This window comes from Diaphorina citri, unplaced genomic scaffold, assembly GCF_000475195.1.
Source record: "Diaphorina citri unplaced genomic scaffold, Diaci psyllid genome assembly version 1.1 scaffold322, whole genome shotgun sequence".
Classification (NCBI taxonomy): Eukaryota; Metazoa; Arthropoda; class Insecta; order Hemiptera; family Psyllidae; genus Diaphorina; species Diaphorina citri.
Genome location: NW_007377757.1, coordinates 223,667 through 248,488, shown reverse-complemented (window position 1 = coordinate 248,488; position 24,822 = coordinate 223,667). Strand labels below are relative to the sequence as shown.

The 24,822-nt window shown below is 38.2% G+C and overlaps 2 protein-coding genes, 2 long non-coding RNA genes and 1 pseudogene across 4 annotated transcripts in view; 3 read left to right on the top strand and 2 right to left on the bottom strand.

Annotated features, from left to right (window-relative positions):
- Positions 1-21,563, top strand: part of LOC113466728 (ubiquitin-conjugating enzyme E2-17 kDa) — a 32,816-nt gene extending 11,253 nt beyond the window's left edge. The window contains exon 2 of the mRNA XM_026822400.1: positions 20,953-21,563. Within this exon, the coding sequence (XP_026678201.1) occupies positions 20,953-21,320 (368 nt within the window). The 3' untranslated portion in view covers positions 21,321-21,563. The remainder of the gene's footprint in view (positions 1-20,952) is intronic.
- LOC108252182 (vesicle transport protein SFT2A) overlaps positions 1-24,822 on the bottom strand; it is a 33,732-nt gene that overhangs the window by 5,520 nt on the left and 3,390 nt on the right. The gene's annotated exons all lie outside the window — the stretch shown is intronic.
- LOC113466730 lies at positions 11,139-14,037 on the top strand. The gene is made up of 2 exons (XR_003391043.1): positions 11,139-11,898; positions 13,050-14,037. It is a non-coding gene; the product is annotated as an uncharacterized LOC113466730 (long non-coding RNA).
- Positions 18,565-18,686, top strand: LOC113466734 (annotated as a pseudogene).
- On the bottom strand, positions 23,946-24,534 carry LOC113466733. The gene is made up of 2 exons (XR_003391046.1): positions 24,408-24,534; positions 23,946-24,009 (listed from the first exon to the last, which is right to left on the bottom strand). It is a non-coding gene; the product is annotated as an uncharacterized LOC113466733 (long non-coding RNA).

Genomic DNA, 24,822 nt, shown 5'->3' with positions numbered 1-24,822 from the left:
GCTGATCTTTTAAATCCCACCAAACTCTTGATCTACACTCTACAGTAGTACTTTTGACTTTGATCATGAAACATGAGCGTTACCTGTCTAATGAACCCTGAGACCGGGTTTTCTACACTGATATTTTACATTTTCTAATGAATCACAGCTAAAACGGACGTATGAATCACATTGTAATTTTCTTTGCCTGGGAAATTTCTTTTCAGGTTTTGTAAAAAGTAAAAAAAAATTCGAGCATGTTGATCGATTTTCCTTTTTGTTTACATTTTTTATCACAACTATGATACACGGCTTGGAGGCAATCGCAAATTGATCCACTGTAATAAAGTAGGTAATAATTAAATTAATTACCCTAGGTTTACGTAATTAAATCATTTTAATTCAATAATGATTTTCTCTTGAAAAGTTAAAAAATCACATTCCATAGTTTTCAGTCTAGACTAGAGTCTAGCCCATGTCCCATGTCGAGCCAAATCATTTCACACTACCTAGTACCTATCGCAAAATTTACATTTCGTATGACACCAACTTTGTAAACAAACCCATTTTTTGGTGTTTTCTAAACATTTCAGATTGCATAAATAGACCAGAGTTTCCAGGATCAACATAACTATTTAAATCGGCACCTAATTTTACCTATCAAGTCATTTCGATGGAAATTCGTACTTTGCCAGACAAAAGCTCTAGGGCTGGATATAGGCAAATACAAATGTTGTTGTGCTTATCGTGATATTGAAATTCAACCTGAGTATTTGACAGGTAAGAGTGATTTGATTTAAATTTTATTTGGGATTTGGGATTGAAGATCAACAAGATTAGAGGTAGGCCAAGATGAGGTAAGACCTACCTATCACAGAAGAAGATTTCCTCCCCAAAGATCTACTCACCTACCTAGCTGGGCTTTCTTGGGAGCACAAACTTGTCCATGATTTAATGGCACAACTCAAAGAACTATAAGACAAACAGAATGAAAGATCCCATGGGCCCGGAGGCAGGCTATGTGGGTATTTAAAGGGGGAAATTTCAAGCCTAGCCAGTAGCCAACTCACTTCATAAAGCCTATTACGTTCTGTTCTTATTTGAGAACTTATCAGTTAGATAGAGCTCTCAGTTGCTGGCCAAAATTTCGGCAGTTGTTTTATAAATTTTGTTTTAAACTTTCCAAGATAGAAATTTGAGGAAATGAGAAAACCTGCAATTTAGATTTTATTTTGGTTGTAAACGCCATACGCATTTATTTTGTTATCTTCCCGGGCGGGAATCGAACCCGCGGCCTAGCGCTTACAAGGCAGACGCACTACCAACTAAGCTAACTAGGCTGGCGGCTTTGTCTGTGAAAGTCAAACGAAAAAAGGAGAACATTGTCAAATTAATGGGTTGTAAACGCTAGGTCGAGGGTTAGATTCCCGCCTGGAGCGGATTTTATCCTGAACGAAAAATGATCGTTCTCGGAACGGCTGGCTTTCTTCTACCCTGTCTTCCTTCTCTCTTCGATTTCGGGACAATGAGACCTTAGTAGTTATATTTCCCTCTATCCCTCTTGGGGGGAAAAAGATGAAGAGAAATATGATTCTCACAATTATCCTGTCTCGCGTAGTACGAGATGATTATCTCTTGGAGGGTTTCAGCAGTCATTATATATAAGTTCTGTGGGTCAACTTGATAAGAAGAACCAAAAAGGCAGATATATTACAAATATAATAATACAAATATGATTCTCACAATTATTATCCTGTCTCGCGTAGTACGAAGCCATCCTAGGTTACCTTGTAAATTAATGCGTCTGCCTTGTATGTGCTAGGTTGTGGATTCGATTCCCGTCCAGGGCGAACTTTATCCCAAACAGATAACATTTGAAGGCAGATATATTACAAATATAATAATACAAATATGATTCTCACAATTATTATCCTGTCTCGCGTAGTACGAAGCCATCCTAGGTTATCTTGTAAATTAATGCGTCTGCCTTGTATGTGCTAGGTTGTGGGTTCGATTCCCGTCCAGGGCGAACTTTATCCCAAACAGATAAGATTTGCTATCTCAAACGGAACGGCTGACTTTCTCCTATTCTGTCCTTTTTCTCGATAGTTATCGATAGTTTTTTTGAAAAATATCGATAACTATCGATGGCGCCGACTATCGATAGTTCTCCTCCTCTAAACAATGGCCGATGTTGATGAAGCCGGGCGCCCGATGCATTCTGGGAGTGAAACTCGCGCAATGCTAACGGGACCCGAAATCGTATGCATTTTGAGTCAGCTGATCCCATTTAAAATGAAAACCGAGCCTTTTGTTTTTCTTCTCCCCCATAGGTCGCAGCACAAGCTAACTATTATCAAAAAGCGGGGAATTTTTGAATTTTTTTGAAAAGTAAAAAGAGCACAGGAGCACACAAAACACACATTTATTTAATTAAATTTATTAAATTAACTTTATCAGTTTATCTTTATCATCCTCTTGGCTTTTACGGCTGTTTGAAATAGTAATTTATTTTCCATCTTCTTCTTCTTCTTCTTCTTCTTCTTCTTCTTCTTCTTCTTCTTCTTCTTCTTCTTCTTTTTCTTCTTCTTCTTTTCTTTTTCTTCTTCTTCTTTTCTTTTTGGGATAGGCAAACCTTTGTTACAATTCAAAAAGTCCATCAAAACCTCTTCAAAACTTGCCTTACCTTGTACCAGAAGTTGAGAGACAGTATAGTCTTCCTTCTGTTTAGTCTTACCTTGTACCAGAAGTTAAGAGACACAGTATAGTCTTCCTTCTGTTTAGTCTTACCTTGTACCAGAAGTTGAGAGACACAGTTATAGTCTTCCTTCTGTTTAGTCTTACCTTGTACCAGAAGTTGAGAGACACAGTATAGTCTTCCTTCTGTTTAGTCTTACCTTGTACCAGAAGTTAAGAGACACAGTTATAGTCTTCCTTCTGTTTAGTCTTACCTTGTACCAGAAGTTGAGAGACACAGTATAGTCTTCCTTCTGTTTAGTCTTACCTTGTACCAGAAGTTGAGAGACACAGTATAATCTTCCTTCTGTTTAGTCTTACCTTGTACCAGAAGTTGAGAGACACAGTATAGTCTTCCTTCTGTTTAGTCTTACCTTGTACCAGAAGTTGAGAGACACAGTATAGTCTTCCTTCTGTTTGGATTCGATGTGGTGCCACCAATAGAGAGGAATATACAGAATGTCTCCAGGCCCAACCACAGCCTCCATACCTTTGGCTTCACGAAACCTGGGAAACCTCTGCAGGTCTGGATTTTCAAAGTCAACCTGTGGAGAAAAAAAAAGGTGATGATCCAATTAGCCTTATTCCTAGACCATACTTTGAGATTAAAGTCAAAAGAAAGTTTGCCCAAGCAGGAATTGAACATAAAGCCTTGGGCCTACCATTACCTTCCAAACTAGTCTGGCATTCCCATTAGAACCAAACAACCAAACTCTTACAACTGATTTGATCCCTTCATGAGATAACATTAACCTTTTTCTCTCTCTCTCTCTCTCTCTCTCTCTCTCTCTCTCTCTCTTCCTTTTTTTTCAGAGTAACAGGTCTCTTAAGGGCTGGTGCAATGAATGTCAATGAAAAACCAATATGGTATGATGTATACCGTGCTTTTCCACCCAAGGTTGAACCTTTGTACTCAACGAAACCTGGGAAACCTCTGCAGGTCTGGATTTTCAAAGTCAACCTGTGGAGAAAAAAAAAGGTGATGATCCAATTAGCCTTATTCCGAGACCATACTTTGAGATTAAAGTCAAACCATGTGGAATATACGTATGATATGAGATTGGCTAATTTTAATCCAAAGTTTAAAGCCAACTTAATCAACCAATCCTATTACTTAAATCCATTTGGTTAAACTTGAGTTTAATTTCAAAGTGTAGACTGTGGGCCAAGCGTTTATTTATTTTACACAATAAATGGGATTGACCCTGTACTGTCTATTACACTTTTGGTGGATTTTACCAACGACTTAATGAGAGATTTAACTAATGGGACAATTTTCAATGATAAAAAAAGGAGTTTTTCATGATCCAAACAGGAGTTTTCAAAAACTCCTCCTTTTTGGATCACTGAAAACTCTTTTTTGGATGATTAAAAATTCCTTTTTAGATTATTAAAACATCTTTTTTGGATGATTAAAAATTCTCCCATTAGTTAAATCTCTCATTAAGTGGTTGGTGAAATCCACTATTTATGTTTTTAACTAGGACCAAAAAAAAAATAAAAATAGGAGCATAAAAGAGGTAGGTACCTACTACAGGTGAAATAAAAACTAAAGTACAATGTAAAACAATAATTGAGATGAAGAAACCAATAAAGAATTTGTAGCAATATTGATGTCAATTTGTCACAAAAGAGCTTCAATTACAATCAATTAATTTTAAAAACTATGTAATATATTTACCCAAAAGTGCTCAGCTTGGTATTTAAAAGATCAAATGGAATTGCTCAAAGTTTTATCTACACCCAAAAGAAACTGTCAATAAATAAACAGGATACAGTTGAGATGTAGTTAAGGCTTGGAAAAATTCCAAAATTCAAAATGGCTCAAAAGAATGCATTTCATTGGAAAATAGAGCCCTTGTCAAATGGACTTAGTTAGAAGACTTGCAGCCAAATTGAATGACTGCTAACTTAAATCTAATATAAGTGTTGAAGACCAAATGTTCCACCATTTTTCTTGTAGAATTCACAGCATTTTTATGGCAACATACATGGAATTTTAATTTTTTCTTTAAACAACAAAGAGTGGAGCATTTTGTCTTCATCAGTCTTTTGTAGAACATAATCCTAACTAATTAATCTAGTCTACCTGATATGGAGGGGGGAGAACTGTATATTTTGCTGTATGTACTGTGTTATCAAGTCATGTTTAATGTGACATTATTTAAAAATAGTTGAAATAAATGTGCCCGGGGCGGATTTCATCTTTAACAGATAAGGACGATAAGGTTTGTTCTCGGAACGGCTGGCTTTCTCCTATCCCGTCTTCCTTCTCTCTTCGCCTTCGGAACGATAAGACCTCAACAGTTACAGTCCCTGAGTTCCCTCTATTAAACAAAAAAAAAAAAACCTTTGAAATGCGCTGAATGAATCACTGAGATTAGGCAAAGTTGCGCGTGGTTAGTATCCCGATGGGTGACTGTTTTACCTACACACATTTCCCGCCTGTTCAAAAGTAATCGGATTTCAAAATTCAAATTTTACCGCTAAGGAAGAGAGATCACGGAAGAAATCAGCAAGGTCAAGTGACGTCATTTCCCACGGAGTTGGAGATTGAGTGGATAAGGGTGATACGCAAGAGAAAAGTGAAGCCTCTCTCATGAAACGGTAGCTCACTTTTCCCTATTGACGGCCTGGAAAATACTCAAAATAAAATCGAAATTTTTCGAAAGTTATGGTGAACCAGAGCGTTTTTTTAAAAGTGTTCTCACGGGGCCCCAAACACCTCCCTGTGTCCAAAATATTTACGTACTGTGAATTTTTCCTATGATTGTTGGTTGAATATGTCTGAAAATTTTAACAAATTGGTCAAATCATTCGAGACACCAACGAAATAGAGGAAAAATCTCATACGTAAACCTAGATCTCCCTTCGTTCATTGAATTATTTGGCCTCACTTTATGGTAGCAATCAGATTATCCACTCACTTCTCACATCCTTGGTCATAATCATCAGCTGATTGATGGCTGATTGCACTTCACAACAAAAATTCAAAATGGTTGTCTTGTTTTTCGAGAAATTGCAGTACAACTGTAAACAATGTTTACACCTAGCTCTAGAATTGTCATGAGAGTGGGTTTGCATTAAAAATAGAAAAAAAATCAAGGGGTTTTCACTCAAATATGTATGTCAGTTTGTAAATCCAACATCACTCTTTCCCTCATTTATCACACCATGCTTTTAATTTTGTATTCTGTACTCTACACTTCATCAAGTTGGTCTAGTTTTCTCCCATTTTCATTATATTTCACTGTATGACATCCTAACATGTGCTCATTGAGTTTTTTGATACGGGTATCGTCAACATGATCAGTAGCAGAACTGGAATGAGATATTTCATCATTGAATACTTTAATAGTGAAGCAGAGGCATAATAAAGAGATCAAGGACACCAAGGGAACCCATCAACTTCATATCAGCACCAAAATTCAGTTGCTGTAAAAATACACATCTTCAACACTTGCCTTTTCTAAACTCTCTGTATCTTTTTTTTTTTTTTTTTTTTTTTTTTTTTCAAGAGGTTTGATAGAGGAAGCTGTAACTGCTAAGGTCTTATCAATTAACCAATTAAAGAGAGAAGAAAGACAGGATAGAAAAATGTGAGCTGTTCCAAGAAAAAACCTTATCTTTTTAGGATAACATCTTCTTGGGGTGGAGACTGAATCTGTAAACTAGCACTTACAAGGCAGATGTACTAACCAAGCTAGCTAGACTGGCAGACTTTTTTTTTTTTTTTAAAGATCATTCTTTCAGGACATGAGTACGTTGGAAATATTGATTGGAACTTAATGTATCTGATCCTTTTATTTCGTTTGGGGTCAGGCTAGTTTGTTTGGACTGCTTTCTCATATCCTGCCTTTCTTCTCTCTTCGATTTAAGACCTCAGTAGCTACAGTTCCCTCTTTCAAAGCTCTTTGAAAATATCCTCTTCAAGTCCTCACCTAAGATCAAAGACCATTTGGATATCCTCCTCACCATCACATCCTTATTTTTTCAGACTGCCCTACAACAATCTGGTGGGCGGGGTGTTCATCATCAGAACCGAACACTTCCTACGAGTCAACGGCTATTCGAACCTCTACTGGGGCTGGGGAGGTGAAGACGACGACATGGGGTTTCGGGTCCTCCAGTTGGGGCTCAAGATTACCCGGCCCCTGCCCCAACTGGGTCGCTACAAGATGATGAAGCACCACAAGCGAGTGCCCCTCACGACGGTGGTGAAGAAGAAATTGCTCATGACATCCAAACGCAGATATCGACTGGATGGTGAGAACAGTTTTCTTCTCTTATAGTAATCTCCGTGGCCGAGTGGGTATCGCTAGGCTTGCAAGCAGGAGGCCCGGGTTCGATACGGCCCTGCGACACACTATCAGGTGTACTTATCGTCAGGTCTACCTCATAGTGAGTGGCTGGCCTGGTAAACGGGATGGTGTGGGCTCAGTCCTAACCGAGGTATGAAATTTTATACTCGACATTAAAAAAAAAAAAAGATGAGTGTTTCACCGCCGTTTTTATTTCGTAGCAATTTAACAACTGCTACATTAGACACATGTGGTCTGTGGTGTCTGTTTGAGAATTTCATCACAATAATAGTAGCCCAACTGTCAGAGTTAAGGGACTCTTTTAACCCTATTCAAGCAGCGTAAATGAGTGCCTATCACACATCATAACCTTACACATATCCATTAATAATAATTAACAAAGTTAATTTACCCTTAAAACAAACCTCTTTCCCCGCTTGTTTCAGGGTTGAACACGCTCAAATTTACCCATCTCGAAACGAAAGCGGAGAAGTATTTCACCAGACTGGTTGTGTCAGTGGGTACGCCCCCTCCTAAAATCATTCAACTACAGGCTGTGTTCGAGAAGAACCGCCAGGCAAAGAAGAAACCTCCACCGCCCTACAAACCAGCTAAGCTACCCACTTGATTGTAACTGGGGGCCCAATGTAACCCCAGCCCCCATACAGACTAAAGGTGGATTTCACCAATTTTCAGCTCCTAGAAGACCTTTTAAGCTAACAATTTGTGAAGCTCCATTTGATTTGTATAGGCTTAACAGGGCTGTTAAGCAACAGACTGTTAGGAGCTAAAAGGAGGTTAGTGAAACTAACCCTAAATATTTTACATAGTTTTCAACCGTGTGGTATAAGCTATATAAGACTGATTATGACTGTCGTTGTACTATTTGTACTTAGAGTGTTAATTCAGCCAGCCTAGTTCGCTTGGAGGGTAGTGCGTTTGCTTTGTAAGCACTACGTCGAGGGAGCAATGGAGGAGTTGCAATTGGGAAAATTAATATTATTCATAAATGGTCGATTCCTATGTAAAAAGTTGGGAAAAATCCAAATCTGAGGTCAAAACTCCGAAAAAGTAACTTTAAAAGGTCGAAAATTCAATTTTTAATTGGCCGTTCTAATGAAAAAGTTCAAAGAGTTGTGACGTCAGATTTCACGTCAAAATGCGCAAAAACGCTTGCGCAAAAACAAACGAAGCGGGAGTCATGAATTATGACGTTGTCGCCTACGGGAGCGTATGCCGTGACGTCAAAGTTCACGATTTACCGGTATTTTTTAAATCGATGTATCTCGCGGTATCTAGAAGTCGTAGAAGAAAAAGAAAAATTCCGTTGGTCCTAATTTTTCCTGCTCTATGATTTTGAAACATCACCCAAGTAAGCGCAACTGATCTATTCCCACCCGGACGAAATTTAAACAGATGACATTCTTCTTGGAATCGCTGGTTTTCTCATATCCTGTTTTCTCCTTGCTGTCTCTTCGATTTCGGGACGGTAAGACCCCCGTTGTGTACAGTTCCCTCTACGAAAAAAAAAAAAAAAAAAAAAAAAAAAAAAAAATCAAGTGAAGCAACAGCGCAGCACAGAACAAAGTGCTGATTATTCTAATGACCAAGAAGGTGCTGTGTTAATGTAAATTACGTAAATACCTACCTACGGTCGGTTTCACCAATATTTTTTCAGCCTCCAGAAGGCCTGTTAAGCCAACAGCCTGTTAATAAGTTTCAATTTCAATTGATTTGTATAGGCTTAACAGGTCTGTTAAGCTAACAGCCTGTTAAGATTCAATTTCAATCGATTTGTATAGGCTTAACCGGGGCTGGTAAGCTAACAGGAGTTTTACTCTTGAAATTAGGTGACATTTTTGATCACAAAATGCCTACATCTGTGTTTTTGATACCAAGTATGTCTCAAGTCTTATGTATGATTATGTGTTGTAATTTTCTCTCATTTGAGATGAAGTGTTCACATCTATGAATCAATTAATTTGACTTTTTATTATCTTTCATTTTGTTTTATCACTCAAACTATAAGATTAATAATAAAAATAAAACTATTGTAAATTTTAATAATACTTATGTCATCTTGTTCTGTATTCTTTTATTTCTTTTAGAAGTTTCAGTTAATTTGTGTTTTGTGGGAAAACTGCTGATTACTTTTTCCTACAAACTGAAATAGTAAAAGGCAAGTTGAATTTGTGAGAATATAAAATTTTAATGACATTTATGATTTAAATTTAAAATTAATGCATAAAAGTAAATATTAACAGTACAAATAACAATAGGTAGCTATAAAATTAAAATAAGACCATTTAATAAACCTGGAAAAATAGAGAATTATAACTTTGGGCTATTGAAGGTCAATATTTTCCCTATACCAATCGTCTTTTTCATCTGTACATCCAGCTTCTATGGTCTTCCAATTTTTATCTAGCTCCTGACTTGGCCTAAACTAATGAATAACAGAAAATTCCCATGTGTACATCAGGTCTCTTAGTCCAACACTAACCATGCTCAGTGTAGCTTCAGAGATACATATTTTGTGAGTATGGGATCAAATATGATACAGTCCACGTCAACTGGGAAATCCGATGGAAGCGCATGGAGGGGAACCGCAACTTAACTGTAAGTCGGACAGTTCTAAAAGTTTCACCATTCGATTCGGCGTGAAAAATCCCATGGGATCAACTATTCACATGCTTACTTGTTAATGAACGAGCTATTTTTTGACGATTTTTTGACAAAGGTCATCGGACTTCCCAGTTGAAGTGGACTGTAGAGCCATTGATTGAATCAGTTTCTATCTACTTTGTACCAGTGAAGCCGAGAGTTTCCGAACGAAAACCCGAATATCATCGACTCGCTCGCCTACTCGACTCTCGAGTGAGAAATCGGCGCGGTGTAAATATTGATATTCAACTCGATTAATTTCCACTCGAGTTACAACTCGAGTTGGAAAATAATCGAGTAGAAAATAATCGAGTTGAAAAATCTCACTCGAGTCCCATCACTAATCTCGACAGAAAAGGACTAAAAAAAAAATTAAAAAATTTCAAATATTCGCGCCATGTCAACTATCATATTTTTAGTTCTCCAAATTTCCGCTGAGCGCTACTGTCGTTTTTTAGTCCAGGAGGTGGAATAGATCAGACAATGGTTGACTTGACGAAAGTGAAGCCAATATTTGGCGAAGTAGGTAGTCAAAAAATATTAGGAGAGTAAAAATTAAATGTAAAAATAAATAAATTCGATTTCTTTTCGAGCTTAAAAAATACAGAGTCGTTAATAGGTAGCCTATAAAATGTCTACTGTAAACAGTAACAGTCCAATTCCTTGTAAACAATAACGTGTGAAGTACATAATCACAAATCACATTTCTTTCGTCTAGGCGTATTAAGGAGCGCGGTAGCGCTCCGCTCCGCCAAGTCAAGAAAGTTTGACCGCGTTTATCTCATCAACCAAGAAGTTTTCAACTACGATCAAAGGAAAATCCTACAAGTTGAAAAAAGTTGCAGTTGAATATGTAGAACAAAACAAATTCTTGTAAGGTAAAACAAACATTCGTGTCGTTAAAAATAATGTTAAAGGAACAGTTTATTGGTTGAACAATGGACAGTCTTCACAAATCAGTAAAATCACAAAAAAGAAAAAACACAAAAATCTCGACAGAAAAGGACTAAAAAAAAAATTTTTTAAAAATTTCAAATATTCGCGCCACGTCAACTATCATATTTTTAGTTCTCCAAATTTCCGCTGAGCGCTACTGTCGTTTTTTAGTCCAGGAGGTGGAAAAGATCAGACAATGGTTGACTTGACGAAAGTGAAGCCAATATTTGGCGGCCATTTTTTAGTACCTACTATGAATACCTATCGACGAGACTTTTTTTCCTCTTGAAAGGAAGTTGTACCTACTTATTTACTTTTTTATGTAAATAGGCACCTATTCCAAATAATACCTACCTAATTTTGTAAGAATACCCCTGTTAGATTTCTGGTGGGTATGGCAGTAACAAACCCAGGGCTGGGCTAAATGCTGAAAAGAAAATTGATAACTACCTAGGTAGCTAGGTTACCTTGTAGGAAAAATAAATTCATGAAGACTTTCAACATAAAATAATCATAATAAATAATATAATTTATTTTTAATTTCGGGTATTAATAAAAATTAATTTAATAATAAAAAAAGATTAAAACAAAAGTTACAAACAAAAAACGTGATTGTTGGCAAACAAAATTAAATTTAGAAACAAAGGAAAGGATGAGTTGTTTTGTACTACTTATGATATCTAGTTACTACAAGCTAAATTTTTGGTTCATTGTATTTACCTACCTATCTTGTATTCATGGATACTTTGAGGCACAAATCAAAACAATGCACTTTCTACAGAAAAGGAAGAGCTTTCGTAATTTATTTCCAAATTTCTACTGATGCGGATGTTAAAATAATTTTACTATGGGTAAGTGTAGGTAATATCAGAGTAATTCCCTTTTCGCTAGTTCAAAGAAGAAATTAATAAAAATACTGGATTTGATGTGAAATCCCGAAAAAGTTCCTAAAAAAAGGAGAAAACAGAAGAATAATTTTCGGTTGCGTGAAGAAAGTCGGTGAAACAAAAAATATAAACAAAACTAATACACTAATCGTTTCAAAGGAACATGAATATTATAATCTAATTTTATAGTAAATGTACAAAAAATAAATATTGTGTTCTGTTGCTTTTAAAGGCACTAACATAATTATTAGAACAAAAGAGTTCACTTAGGTATAGCTAGCTAGTAAAAAACAAAACGGTAAAAAAAGAGCGTTTTGTGTGAAAAAATTCCGAGAACTTTCAGCTAGTGATTTGACTATCTACTTTTAGTACGATTGTTAATCATAAATTAATAGGTGTGATCAATATTGATCATAGGATGCAAAATAAAATTAATCGAGTAGGTATAAAATCATAAAATAAATTTTGAATAATGTTTTTGCAAAAAAGAACGCAAGTAGTGTGAAGATCATTTCTCCATCTCCTCTAATGACAGAAACCACACTTAAATTTTAAATCTAGTTTAACTGTTAGAAAAAATAATCTGATTAGTTGACTTCAAACGCTTTAACCAATCAGATTGTGTTAATCCAAGAATCAAACCAAGTTCAATCTCCAATTATTGTGGTTTCGGCCATTAGAATCGTCGATAGATTACGACCAGAGTCTACAGAACTTTATAGCCCGTGCCACCTTTTGAAGGGTCAAGAAATCTGATGGGTTCATCACTTCGTTCATCGTTTTGCATAACGATTACCTAGATTTTCTCAGCCAATTAGATTAGCCATTCTGTAGGACGATTACCCAGAATTATATAATCTCTTAGGCCCACTCCACAATGAATTCAGATTCGCACTGGTTCAAACTGGGATCCAGATCAGCGCCCGCCGTGCCGATAATAAGCTTACTAGCGTTTTCACCCAGCGCAGCGCCAGGCTGATTATTTTGTTATCGGAAAAAATAATCTGATTAGTTGACTTCAAACGCTTTAACCAATCAGATTGTGTTAATCCAAGAATCAAACCAAGTTCAATCTCCAATTGTGGTTTCGGCCATTAGAATCGTCGATAGATTACGACCAGAGTCTACAGAACTTTGTAGCCCGTGCCACCTTTTGAAGGGTCAAGAAATCTGATGGGTTCATCACTTTCTAACATAATTATTAGAACAAAAGAGTTCACTTAGGTATAGCTAGCTAGTAAAAAACAAAACGGTAAAAAAAGAGCGTTTTGTGTGAAAAAATTCCGAGAACTTTCAGCTAGTGATTTGACTATCTACTTTTAGTACGATTGTTAATCATAAATTAATAGGTGTGATCAATATTGATCATAGGATGCAAAATAAAATTAATCGAGTAGGTATAAAATCATAAAATAAATTTTGAATAAAGTTTTTGCAAAAAAGAACGCAAGTAGTGTGAAGATCATTTTTGTCCATCTCCTCTAATGGCAGAAACCACACTTAAAATTTAAATCTAGTTTAACTGTTAGAAAAAACAAATTAATAGGTGTGATCAATATTGATCATAGGATGCAAAATAAAATTAATCGAGTAGGTATAAAATCATAAAATAAATTTTGGATAAAGTTTTTGCAAAAAAGAACGCAAGTAGTGTGAAGATCATTTCTCCATCTCCTCTAATGACAGAAACCACACTTAAATTTTAAATCTAGTTTAACTGCTAGAAAAAACAATCTGATTAGTTGACTTCAAACCAATCAGATTGTGTTAATCCAAGAATCAAACCAAGTTCAATCTTCAATTGTGGTTTCGGCCATTAGAATCGTCGATAGATTACGACCAGAGTCTACAGAATTTTTTAGCCGGTTCCACCTTTGAAGGTTCAAGAAATCTGATGGGTTCATCACTTCGTTCATCGTTTTGCATAACGATTACCCAGATTTTCTCAGCCAATTAGATTAGCCATTCTGTAGGACGATTACCCAGAATTATATAATCTCTTAGGCCCACTCCACAATGAATTCAGAGTCGCATTGGTTCAAACTGGGATCCAGATCAGCGCCCGCCGTGCCGATAATTAGCTTACTAGCGTTTTCAACCCAGCGCAGCGCCAGGCTGAATTGTCATCGTTTTTTTTTGTGTTCGAGATCGTTTGATCGTATGTGTTCGCATTTAAAGCCAGTTGAAGGTTGACACTGGGTACCAGCATGATAGAAACCTCACTCCACTGCGGTGTAAACCTTAGCGTGAACCCGGGCGTTACACGAAAAATAAATATTAAACCTTTGGTTTCAAACTCGCATGTACCACAGGAACGGCGCGATGCGAACCTTCCCGTTGGTCGCAGCAGGCGAATCTCACGAGGCGCGTTCCACGTAGTTTCCTGGGAACGTCCCAAAGCAGCCCGACCGTTGCGACGAACCCACGTACCATCCGTCGTCACATTTCTCCATGACGAACACCGTTTCGCCTTCTCTCAACTCTAGTTCGTCATCATTCTGAGGTTTGTAGTTGTAGAGGGCGTGATAGGGGACGGGGTCGGAGTGGGTGTCGATGTGGAGGGTCTGGTCCACGGGAGCCCCGCTTGGCGTGGCCCGCGACTGTTGCTGTGGAAGGGGAATGGAAGATTGGAAGTAAGATAGAATGTTCTCCAATTGGATTGTCTTGCTGTTGTTGTTTATGTTTTTTGTTTGTTTTTTTTTCAAGAAGTTCAATATAGGGAACTATTAAGAACCACTTCAAGGTCTTACAGTCCCGAAATAGGAAGAGAGAAGGGAGGACAGGATAGGAGAAAGCATCCATTCCGAGATTGAACCTGAATCTGTTTAGGACAAAGTTCGTCCCGGACAGGAATTGAACCCGCGACCTAGCAATTACGACTTACTAGACAGGCGCGCGCAACCATTCAAGATAACTAGGCGGCCTTCATTTATTACTCTTTCCCCCTTGCAGTGCAATAATTCCTAAACTGATCATTTACACGCGCTTGATCGCCGCTGACTTCAAGTATAAGTCCGCTGCTTTATCCAGTTAGGGGCGCTTAGACAGCCTGGGACAAGTAGTCCAGTTGTACACGGAGTTTCACTATTTTTATTTTTCCTCAGACCCTTATTAAAATCTATAGAACACCAGTGTCTTACCACCCAGGTAAAAGCTGTTGGTTGGTAACTGTGTTGCGTGAGGGGAGAGCACACATATGAATGAGAATGACGCAGCCAGGGGCCGCCACCTGGTTTGGAAGGAGGAGGTGAGTGCACTCAGGTTCTGCGGACTCACTGGCCGGGACTCACGAATCAAGAGAGAAAAAAAAAGGTAAGTCAATTGACCGAGAGAAGTGAAGTCTAATGTTTGGATTCGACCGGCCGAGAGCGTAGAGGCTCATTTCCAGAACCACTGGCGCGCTCCACACCTTTTAATAAAAATAGACTCTTGAATGGAAGGTAACCACTAGGCGAGGTTAATGCTGGAGGCGTTCTCTACCACCGAGCCCTTAGAGCTCTATATTATTATGTGTTCAAATTCTCAAATAAATAAGGATAAAATTCCAAGCCTCGGCTGGGATCGAACCCACGCCCTCCTGTTTACCAGGCGAGCGTCTTAACCACTACGTCACCGAGGCAGGCTTGGCTATTAGGTAGGTACCTACTAGGTATGTTTCTCTTACCTGTTCTCTCGCCGGGTTCAACCAAAACCTCAACATAGGTGACAGGGAAGATACCCCTCCTGGTACCAATTCGTCCTTCGAACCAGTTGTTATCCACCCTCCTGATTAAGGTAACCAGTTCTCCTGTGGACGTAAGAAGATTCGGCATAAGAAATAATCAAATAGAATAGAATATACCTTGTTTATACTGCGTCGTTTTTTAGGTGGGCGACTGAATTATTTTATTAGGACTGAAAAGTCCCTTTAGCCCATTAGCCTAATAGTGCTTATTTATACTGTTCGGATAGGACCAAAGAGGACTAGGTAACTAAATTGTGTTGACTGTGAAGAAAACAGTTCGGGATCTTTTTTATTTCTCTTTTCTTCCACATTTTCAATCCTGTTTGTTGTTTTTTCCAATATGTGCTTCATATCACCGAAGTATTGAAAATTGAAAGTATCTTACAAGAGTTAAGGTGTGTCCACACATAGTCGACCGGCCGTCAATCGATGACGACAGAACCGTCCACACTACCTCGACATTCTCGACAACATAGATTTATCTCGTCGATCAACGGCCGGCCGACTATGTTTGGACACACCTTAATAGCCAATGGGAAAGCAGAACATTTTGAATGATATCGAAATTTGTAAATACATAATTTTCCACATTTGGTGATATAGGGTAGAGGTACTCTTTTAACTCTTTCTGCTTACCTTTGACAAGGGACAGTTCAAGATGTGTCTGAGCTACGAAGTTGAACTTGGCTCTCGCTTGACCTTCGCTCAGTTTCTTTGGTGCTGTCCTGATTTTATCGTATGGGATAATCTGTAAGGAAAATACCAAAATGTTAAGAGTTTTATTAGATCGAGTTTTAGTGTCACTGTATATACAGCTAAGGTTTTTAGGGGGTGGTTCCGGGCTCCCGAGGGCCAATGCTCTCGACCTTAAATTCGATGGCCAAAGCTACCTGCCTAATAACATGAAAGCCAACCTCAGTGGGGCCGGGAGAGCCAGTAGCTCGTGGTTACCCCATTGGCCACAAAAATGACGTTTTTGGTCTCAAAAAGTTGGGTATCTTTAATTAGGCGCTTTAATACTTTCAGCATTTGAAACACCGGAGTGATCAGCAGGTAAAGTTGTTATTGTAACGGCTTTAGCTAGAGCCGAAAGGTGATGACGAAATAGAGAAAATTTCTCTTTTATCAGCCATACATCAGGCATCAGGATGATGGTCTCTAGCCATGTTTAATAGCTCGTCCTGAACCGCAGTCAACCATCGTGAGGACTTGGGCTTGTTATTTTCAAGCAGAGAGAACCCTTTGAAACTATCAGGCTGGTTAGCAGAACCGTATCCAGGATTTTGTCGAGGGGGAGCCCGAGGGTCCAAAGACTAATGGTGGCCGGGCCCCCCCTTCAGCGACAGATGCTCCACTATAAGATTTTCGTCGTCGAACAGGTGAGGGTTGAAAATATTGATTACGGAAGGGCTACGGATTGATTACGGAAGACATGTCTAATTCTAATCTCCTGGATCATAATCTCTCAGAGTAATCAGAGTATGCATAGACCATCAAAACGCGTGTTTGGAGGAAAAGCTTCAGACTAATAATGTCTATCAGACCGTCTCAGAGACCTAGAAATTTGAGGAAATGAGAAAACCTGCAATTTAGATTTTATTTTGGTTGTAAACGCCATACGCATTTATTTTATGTTATCCTCAGTACTTCCCCGAGGCCCGTTTGCCGAGGATGCATCTGGTTCGTCTGAAGCGGCTAGGCATTGTTCGTCTCAGCCAAACGCGGCGCTCCCTCTTCTACCACCGGGCCCTTCAAATCTTTCCCTTTATTCTGGTGCTAGCGATCTTCTCCACTCTCATGCTGATCTCAATACGACAGAGTCCACTGCAGACTTGGCGGTTTCCGATCAGCAATCAAGTTGGGACGGGGGGAATGCCGGGCGTGATGTACAAGTATCAGCAGCATTTGAAACACCGGAGTGATCAGCAGGTAAAGTTGTTATTGTAACGGCTTTAGCTAGAGCCGAAAGGTGATGACAAAATAGAGAAAATATCTCTTTTATCAGCCATACATCAGGCATCAGGGTGATGGTCTCTAGTCATGTTTACTAGCTCGTCCTGAACCGCAGTCAACCATCGTGAGGACTTAGAGAGGAACTTCAGGGTATTAACTTCAAATAACAATAGGTAGGTGATTTTTATTCGCAAAATATAACTTGAAATGTCACAATAATGTCTTCTATAAAACTGCTAGGTCGACTAGGTTTGGATAAGTCCTTCTATGGGAACAGACAGAGTGACAGACGACACCGAAGCGAATACAATAGTCCGTCCCTTATTACCTTTTTATCACTATTGTAATAATAAAGGAAGGACGGACTAAAAATGAAGGTTCGAGGACGGTCCCCTGGACCCTCCCTGAATACAGTCCTGTTAGTAGGCATACCTACTTATTAACTAGGTACCTACTTAACTATAACTAACTACCTAAAATACCTAAATAATACCTTACTTAACTAACTATTAATTTTTATCTATACAATACAGGTGATGCTTTTTTGCTTACGTTCTTTATTTTCTCCCGAATTTACATTTTGTTGCCAAATTTTGGTACCTTTTATGTCTATAGGTACTAACAAGGGTTTTGCCAAAATTTTTAACGTTTGTGCCAAAAACAATATCCTACCATATTTTGTTATTTGATTTATTAATTATTACCCCTACCGTTGTATTTAATAGTATTATTGTATCTAAATATCACCACACAGTTGGGGAAGAATGGAAGATGTTCTCCTGAAGGGTTACCTACTCATGAACTTATGCACAGAGAGGAACTTCAGGGTATTGACTTCAGATAACAATAGGTAGGTGATTTTTATTCGCAAAATATAACTTGAAATGTCACAATAATGTCTTCTATAAAAATACTTAACACAATGTCTCTTTTAAGAGACAGTTGGACACTGATCCACACAATCACGTTTTATTAACTATGTGTTCTTACGTTTGTCCAGTTCAGGGTGGATTTACTTCTGCAGAGAGACGCCCCGAGTGTTGAGAAGGCTGCCCGTGAACTTCTCAGTAGTGTGGCAGAGTCTAACGTGAGTGATGGGAGTGATAATATCACCGACATCGCCACAAGTCCACTACCACCCTGTCATCTGAATCCTGACACTCTGTGTAAGTGTATGGTACACCAAGCTTCACATCTTGCTTCTTGTCTCGAAGTTTGAAAAAAGGGAACCCAAAAGCCCAAAACGAATCTTATCTGCTTAAGATAAAGTTCGCCCCGGGTGGGAATCTTATCCGCGACCTAGCGTTTACAGAATTAGGCCCACTAACCCACTACGCTCCAAGCTAACTAGGTTGGCCCTCTTCCAACGTCAAATTGTTCTGTCACCAGCGGCGATAGCACGTTGCGTAGAATGCACCAGTTCCCTACGGATCACTGAAGTTAAGCAACGATGCGCGTGGTTAGTACCTGGATGTTGACCATCTGGGGAATCGCGTGCTGCTGGGTTCCCGGCTCCACTCAGGCTGGGTAAAGTTAAATTGAGGAGGCGGGTAGCTTTGTCGCCGAATAGTGGGTAAAACCCCCGTCACGAGAAGACCCAAGTTGTTAAAAGTGAAGTTAAACCCCTATACCTACCAAATCGTTCTGAACTGTATTCAAATTAATGACAACTCCTTTGGTTTGGTGTTTTTTTTTTTTTTTTTTTCAAGAGCCTCGGAGGGCCTTATTTCTTGGCCTTTGTGTTTAGAACGTCAAGGAGGGGTGGGAGTTCTTCAGTCTTCAGTTGGACGTCCCCAGAGTACTGAGGTTTTAAGACCACTGTAGTCTGTATCCTTATGTAACCAAGTGATCATTCCCTATCTCCTATAATCCTATACCTATGTATACTTCTGGACATACTATCATTTAGTGGACCGTAATAAAATATCATTTAGCATGTCCCGCAATCCCTCATAGTGTGCTTATTAAATGTCCCATCTTTGCTCCTCGTTCCCATTCGCTCCTAGCATAAATACAGCGACATCATTAGAACTAATATGAAATCGTCTCTTTAGTGAAGCGTGCTACCAGGGTATGTGTGTTTCATATAACTCATAATCTGTATCTGTACTATGGATCTAGCTACTGTGTGTAAGTGCAAACTTGGGCGGAGCGCTCCCTTGCTCCTTAAGTCCTTAAGGTAGAAACAGACTACCATCACGTCACGTCACGTCACTTGATTGCTACCTTTAACACATTGTGTACGATGTGATCCATTTTTGTATCACTGACAACTCCTTTTCAAATCCTTCTCCCCTGTTTCCAGTGGGCCGACTGAATGTCTCCCTCGCAGTGCCCTCCTGGGATGATGAGATCCCTCACGTCCTGTTCGGAGGGGAATGGAAGCCCCCTCACTGCATATCACGTGACCTGGTGGCTGTGGTGATCCCCTATCGGGACAGGAAGAGTCATTTGATCACCCTGCATATAAAATGAATTTTAAAAATTGCCGCCGGGACAGCTATCTCACGTCGTCCGAGCTCATCTCAGCCCTGTTCATAAACACACCCTGTTTTACCTACACAGTCTACACACACATTTCCCGCCTGTTCAAAAGTAATCGGATTTCAAAATTCAAATTTTACCGCCAAGGAAGAGAGATCACGGAAGAAATCAGCAAGGTCAAGTGACGTCATTCCCCACGGAGTTGGAGATTGAGTGGATAAGGGTGATACGCAAGAGAAAAGTGAAGCCTCTCTCATGAAACGGTAGCTCACTTTTCCCTATTCGTCCTGGAAAATAGGTACCTACTCAAAATAAAATCGAAAATTTTCGAAAGTTATGGTGAACCAGAGCGTTTTTTTAAAAGTGTTCTCACGAGGCCCCAAACACCTCCCTGTGTCCAAAATATTTACGTACTGTGAATTTTTCCTATGAGTGTTGGTTGAATATGTCTGAAAATTTTAACAAATTGGTCAAATCATTCGAGACACCAACGAGGAAAAATCTCATACGTAAACCTAGATCTCCCTTCGTTCATTGAATTATTTGGCCTCACTTCATGGTAGCAATCAGGTTATCCACTCACTTCTCACATCCTTGGTCATAATCATCAGCTGATTGGTGGCTGATTGCACTTCACAACAAAAATTCAAAATGGTTGTCTTGTTTTTCTTCCGTTTTCCGTTTTCAGCCTGTTAAGATTCAATTTCAATTGATTTGTATAGGCTTAACCGGGGCTGTTAAGCTAACAGGCTGTTAGGGGCTAAATTCTAAAAGAAGGTTGGTGAAACCCACCCCTAACCTAATAGAATCCCAATAGGGGACGCTAGAACGCATACTCTATGGTTGTAAAGGTGACACTTATTGTGCAAAGTCTTATTAACCTCAATAGATACTCGGAATTTTCGGAGTCTCGCCTACAGTAAAAAAGAAAAACTTCTCTTATTTTTTTTTTGGCAAAAAACAGCAAAACTGAAATTTAAAAATGCGATCTTATTTTTGTAATTTTTTTCTGACGAAGCAGAGACGACTGAACCAGTGCTTCGGGGCGTAAATAAGATGGCGGATGCAGAGATGAACAAGTTGAAACGAAACTTGGTGTTGTTTGAACGCTAATGCCTTGGACACGTGTAAAGTGTCCATAGGTGCTACACTGACCATAGGTGCTACACTCACCCTAGGTGGTACCATAGATTTCTAAACCTTAACCTCCCACTGTCTTTATCATTTCAAATTTCCCTTCTCAAGTTTCTTCAGTACTAAAATACTTACCTATATGTTTTTGTTTCAGATAACAATATTATGATCTGGAATGCTGTGATATTCGGACCACATGATACTCCATTTGAAGATGGAACGTTCAAATTAACTGTAGAATTCACAGAAGAATACCCAAACAAACCTCCTACAGTACGTTTTGCATCCAAAATGTTTCATCCAAATGTTTATGCAGATGGTGGTATATGTCTTGATATATTACAAAACAGATGGTCTCCTACATACGACGTGTCAGCTATTTTAACTTCCATCCAGTCTCTACTTAGTGATCCCAATCCAAATTCTCCTGCCAATTCTATGGCAGCACAACTTTATAAAGAAAATCGTAGAGAATATGAAAAACGTGTGAAAGCATGTGTAGAGCAAAGCTTTATCGATTAGTGATTTCTTTCAATTTTATTATAAGATAATTACCTATGGGAAATAAATTTTTGTCTCCAAACAATATGTTGGTTCAAGACATGTTCACAACGTATGTCTTCAACAAGGGTGGTCTGTACAAATTTTATTTCTTTCCACCCTAGACTAAACAAGTACCTATTGGAGAAATTGCAGTACAACTGTAAACAATGTTTACACCTAGCTCTAGAATTGTCATGAGAGTGGGTTTGCATTAAAAATAGAGTAGAGAATATGAAAAACGTGTGAAAGCATGTGTAGAGCAAAGCTTTATCGATTAGTGATTTCTTTCAATTTTATTATAAGATAATTATGGGAAATAAATTTTTGTCTCCAAACATTATGTTGGTTCAAGACATGTTCACAACGTATGTCTTCAACAAGGGTGGTTTGTACAAATTTTATTTCTTACCACCCTAGACTAAACAAGTACCTATTGGAGAAAATGCAGTACAACTGTAAACAATGTTTACACCTAGCTCTAGAATTGTCATGAGAGTGGGTTTGCATAAAAATAGAAAAAAAAAAATCAAGGGGTTTTCACTCAAATATGTTAGTTTGTAAAACCAACATCACCCTTTCCCTCATTTATCACACCATGCTTTTAATTTTGTATTCTGTACTCTACACTTCATCAAGTTGGTCTAATTTTCTCCCATTTTCATTACATTTCACTATATGACATCCTAACATGTGCTCATTGAGTTTTTTGATACAGAAGCTTTGTCAAGATCAACTATAAATTTGTTCTAATTTTTTCATCAAGTGGGTAATGTTTTGTATGTGCATGTGGAAAAAATTGATTGCAAACTCAGACAATTTGATTCAAGGTCACGTGATGTTTTTGTGTTTGGCTTTGAGACTTGAGAGATAAAACTTTTCTTATCATGTAGTAATGTAAGTGGGAATTATGATGATAGAAAAATCAAATTTATTTGATTAAATACTACCTACTCGACTGGGAAAAGAAGTATGACCTAAAGAGGGATTCCATCTGATAACTTGTTATGTAATAAAACCCATATTTGAGATTTGTGTGCTATACAATTTCTGTTAATTCTGTTTGATTTATTCAACTGACAGAGTTGTGGTTGTGCTCAATGTTCCATAAAGCTGTTTTGAAGTTTGGGTACTTGTGCAGAAGTCATGTCCGTGGAATATTGCTACCAAAGGACCTGGCACAAACGAAGTGACACTAAGATCTGAGTTGAAATTAAATACTGAAATTTAATACTTACCAATCATTTTTCACTTTTTAAGACAAGTTATTTTGTATATTAGTTTGTTTTAGCTTGCAAAGCCACTAAACATTAGATAATAGTTACATCATTCAGTGAAAAACAAGACTCCTGGGCATAATTATTTTGTTTCTGCTTTCATCATGTTATTATAGGGTTAGGTTAAACGCAAGAAAGAGTTTTCACAATTAGAGCAGTGATTAGTGTTATTATAGGGTTAGGTTAAATACAAACAGGAGCTTTTCTTTTCCATGGATGTGACTTCTGCATAATTACCAAAGTTTGCAACTGATCTTGTATCTGATTGGTTCATATTTGCCACCTGATAAATCAGAGATAAGAAAATTTACAAAATTCTTGGTTTCTTTCAGAACTATCCCCTGGACTGTCTTTCCTTGATCTTTGGCTTTATAGATTCCTTGCCATAAGATAAGCAAATAGGTAGATTGTTTCTGCTTGATTACTTACCAAGATGTGTTGGTTAGTTTATCTCATCAACCAAGAAGTTTCCAACTAGGTACGATCAAAGGAAAATCCTACAAGTTGAAAAAAGTTGCAGTCGAATATGTAGCACAAAACAAATTCTTGTAATGTAAAACAAACATTCGTGTCGTTAAAAATAATGTTAAAGGCACAGTTTATTGGTTGAACAATGGACAGTCTTCACAGATCACTCAGATCAGTAAAATCACAAAAAATCAAAAATCTCGACAGAAAAGGCTAAAAAAAAATCTAAAAAATTTCAAATATTCGCGCCACGTCAACTATCATATTTTTAGTTCTCCAAATTTCCGCTGAGCGCTACTGTCGTTTTTTAGTCCAGGAGGTGGAAAAGATCAGACAATGGTTGACTTGACGAAAGTGAAGCCAATATTTGGCGGCCATTTTTTAGTACCTACTATGAATACCTATCGACGAGACTCTCTAAGGGCTCGGTGGTAGAGAACGCCTAAGGCGTTAACCTCGCCTAGTGGTTGCCTTCCACTCAAGAGTCTATTATTATTATTATGTTTGGACACACCTTAATAGCCAATGGAAAAGCAGAATATTTTGAATGATATCGAAATTAGGAATTGTAAATACTCGTACATAATTTTCCATATTTGGTGATATAGGGTAGAGCATCAGACAAACAGTACTGTTGACGAAAGTGAAGCCAATATTTGACGGCCATTTTTTGGTACCTACTATGAAATATACCTATCGACGAGACTTTTTACATGGTTTTATTTTCCTCTTGAAAGGAAGTTGTACCTACTTATTTTCTTTTTTATGTAAATAGGCACCTATTGCAAATAATACCTACCTAATTTTGTAAGAATATCCCTATTAGATTTCTGGTGGGTATGGCAAGCTACGAAGTTGAACTTGGCTCTCGCTTGACCTTCGCTCAGTTTCTTTGGTGCTGTCCTGATTTTATCGTATGGGATAATCTGTAAGAAGATAAAGGCCAATATGTTAATTTTGTTTGATTTAGTTTTAGTGTCCCTGTTGAACTGCTAAGAATTTTAGGGGGTGGCTCCGCGCTCCCGAGAGTCGATGCTCTCGACCCTCCATTCGGTGGCAAGCTACGTGCCTAATAACATGAATCTCAGCCAGTCTGAGTGGAGCCGGGAAAGCCAGTAGCTCGTGATTGCCTAGATGGTCACCCCATTGGCCACAAAAATGACGTTTTTGGCCACAAAAATGACGTTTTTGGCCTCAAAAATCTTTAATTAGGCGCTTTAATACTTGCGTTGCGTGTTCGCACCCGAATAGAAGTTTGACTTAAGCCGTTCATGAACTTCTAATTAGTTTATTAACTCGAATTGTTTAATTTATGTATTTTTACCTCAACATAGTTGAAAGGGAAGAGACCAATCATCGCGTTGTGTTCACCCTCATACCAGTTCTTATCCACCTGTCTCCTCACGAAGATAATGTCTCCTTTCTTGAACGACAGTTCTCTGCAAATAGGATCATTTTTATGAGAAACAAAACTAGTGGTTCTGTGAACTGTAGACTTCACTCAGATTCTTTTGCCCAAGCTGAGACTTTGCCTAAATGGCTGATCCTACGTAATACACCATGTATCAAAACAGATATAAAAGTAAAAGTATCTAATCTACACGTCTTGTGTAGGTACCTATATCCTATATCTAAAAAAGAAGTGACATTTTTTTTTTTTGAATAGGTACCTTGAAAAAAAAACTCAAAAAAAAAAAAAAAAAAAAAAAAAAAAAAAAAAATTGGATGAAAAATTACTT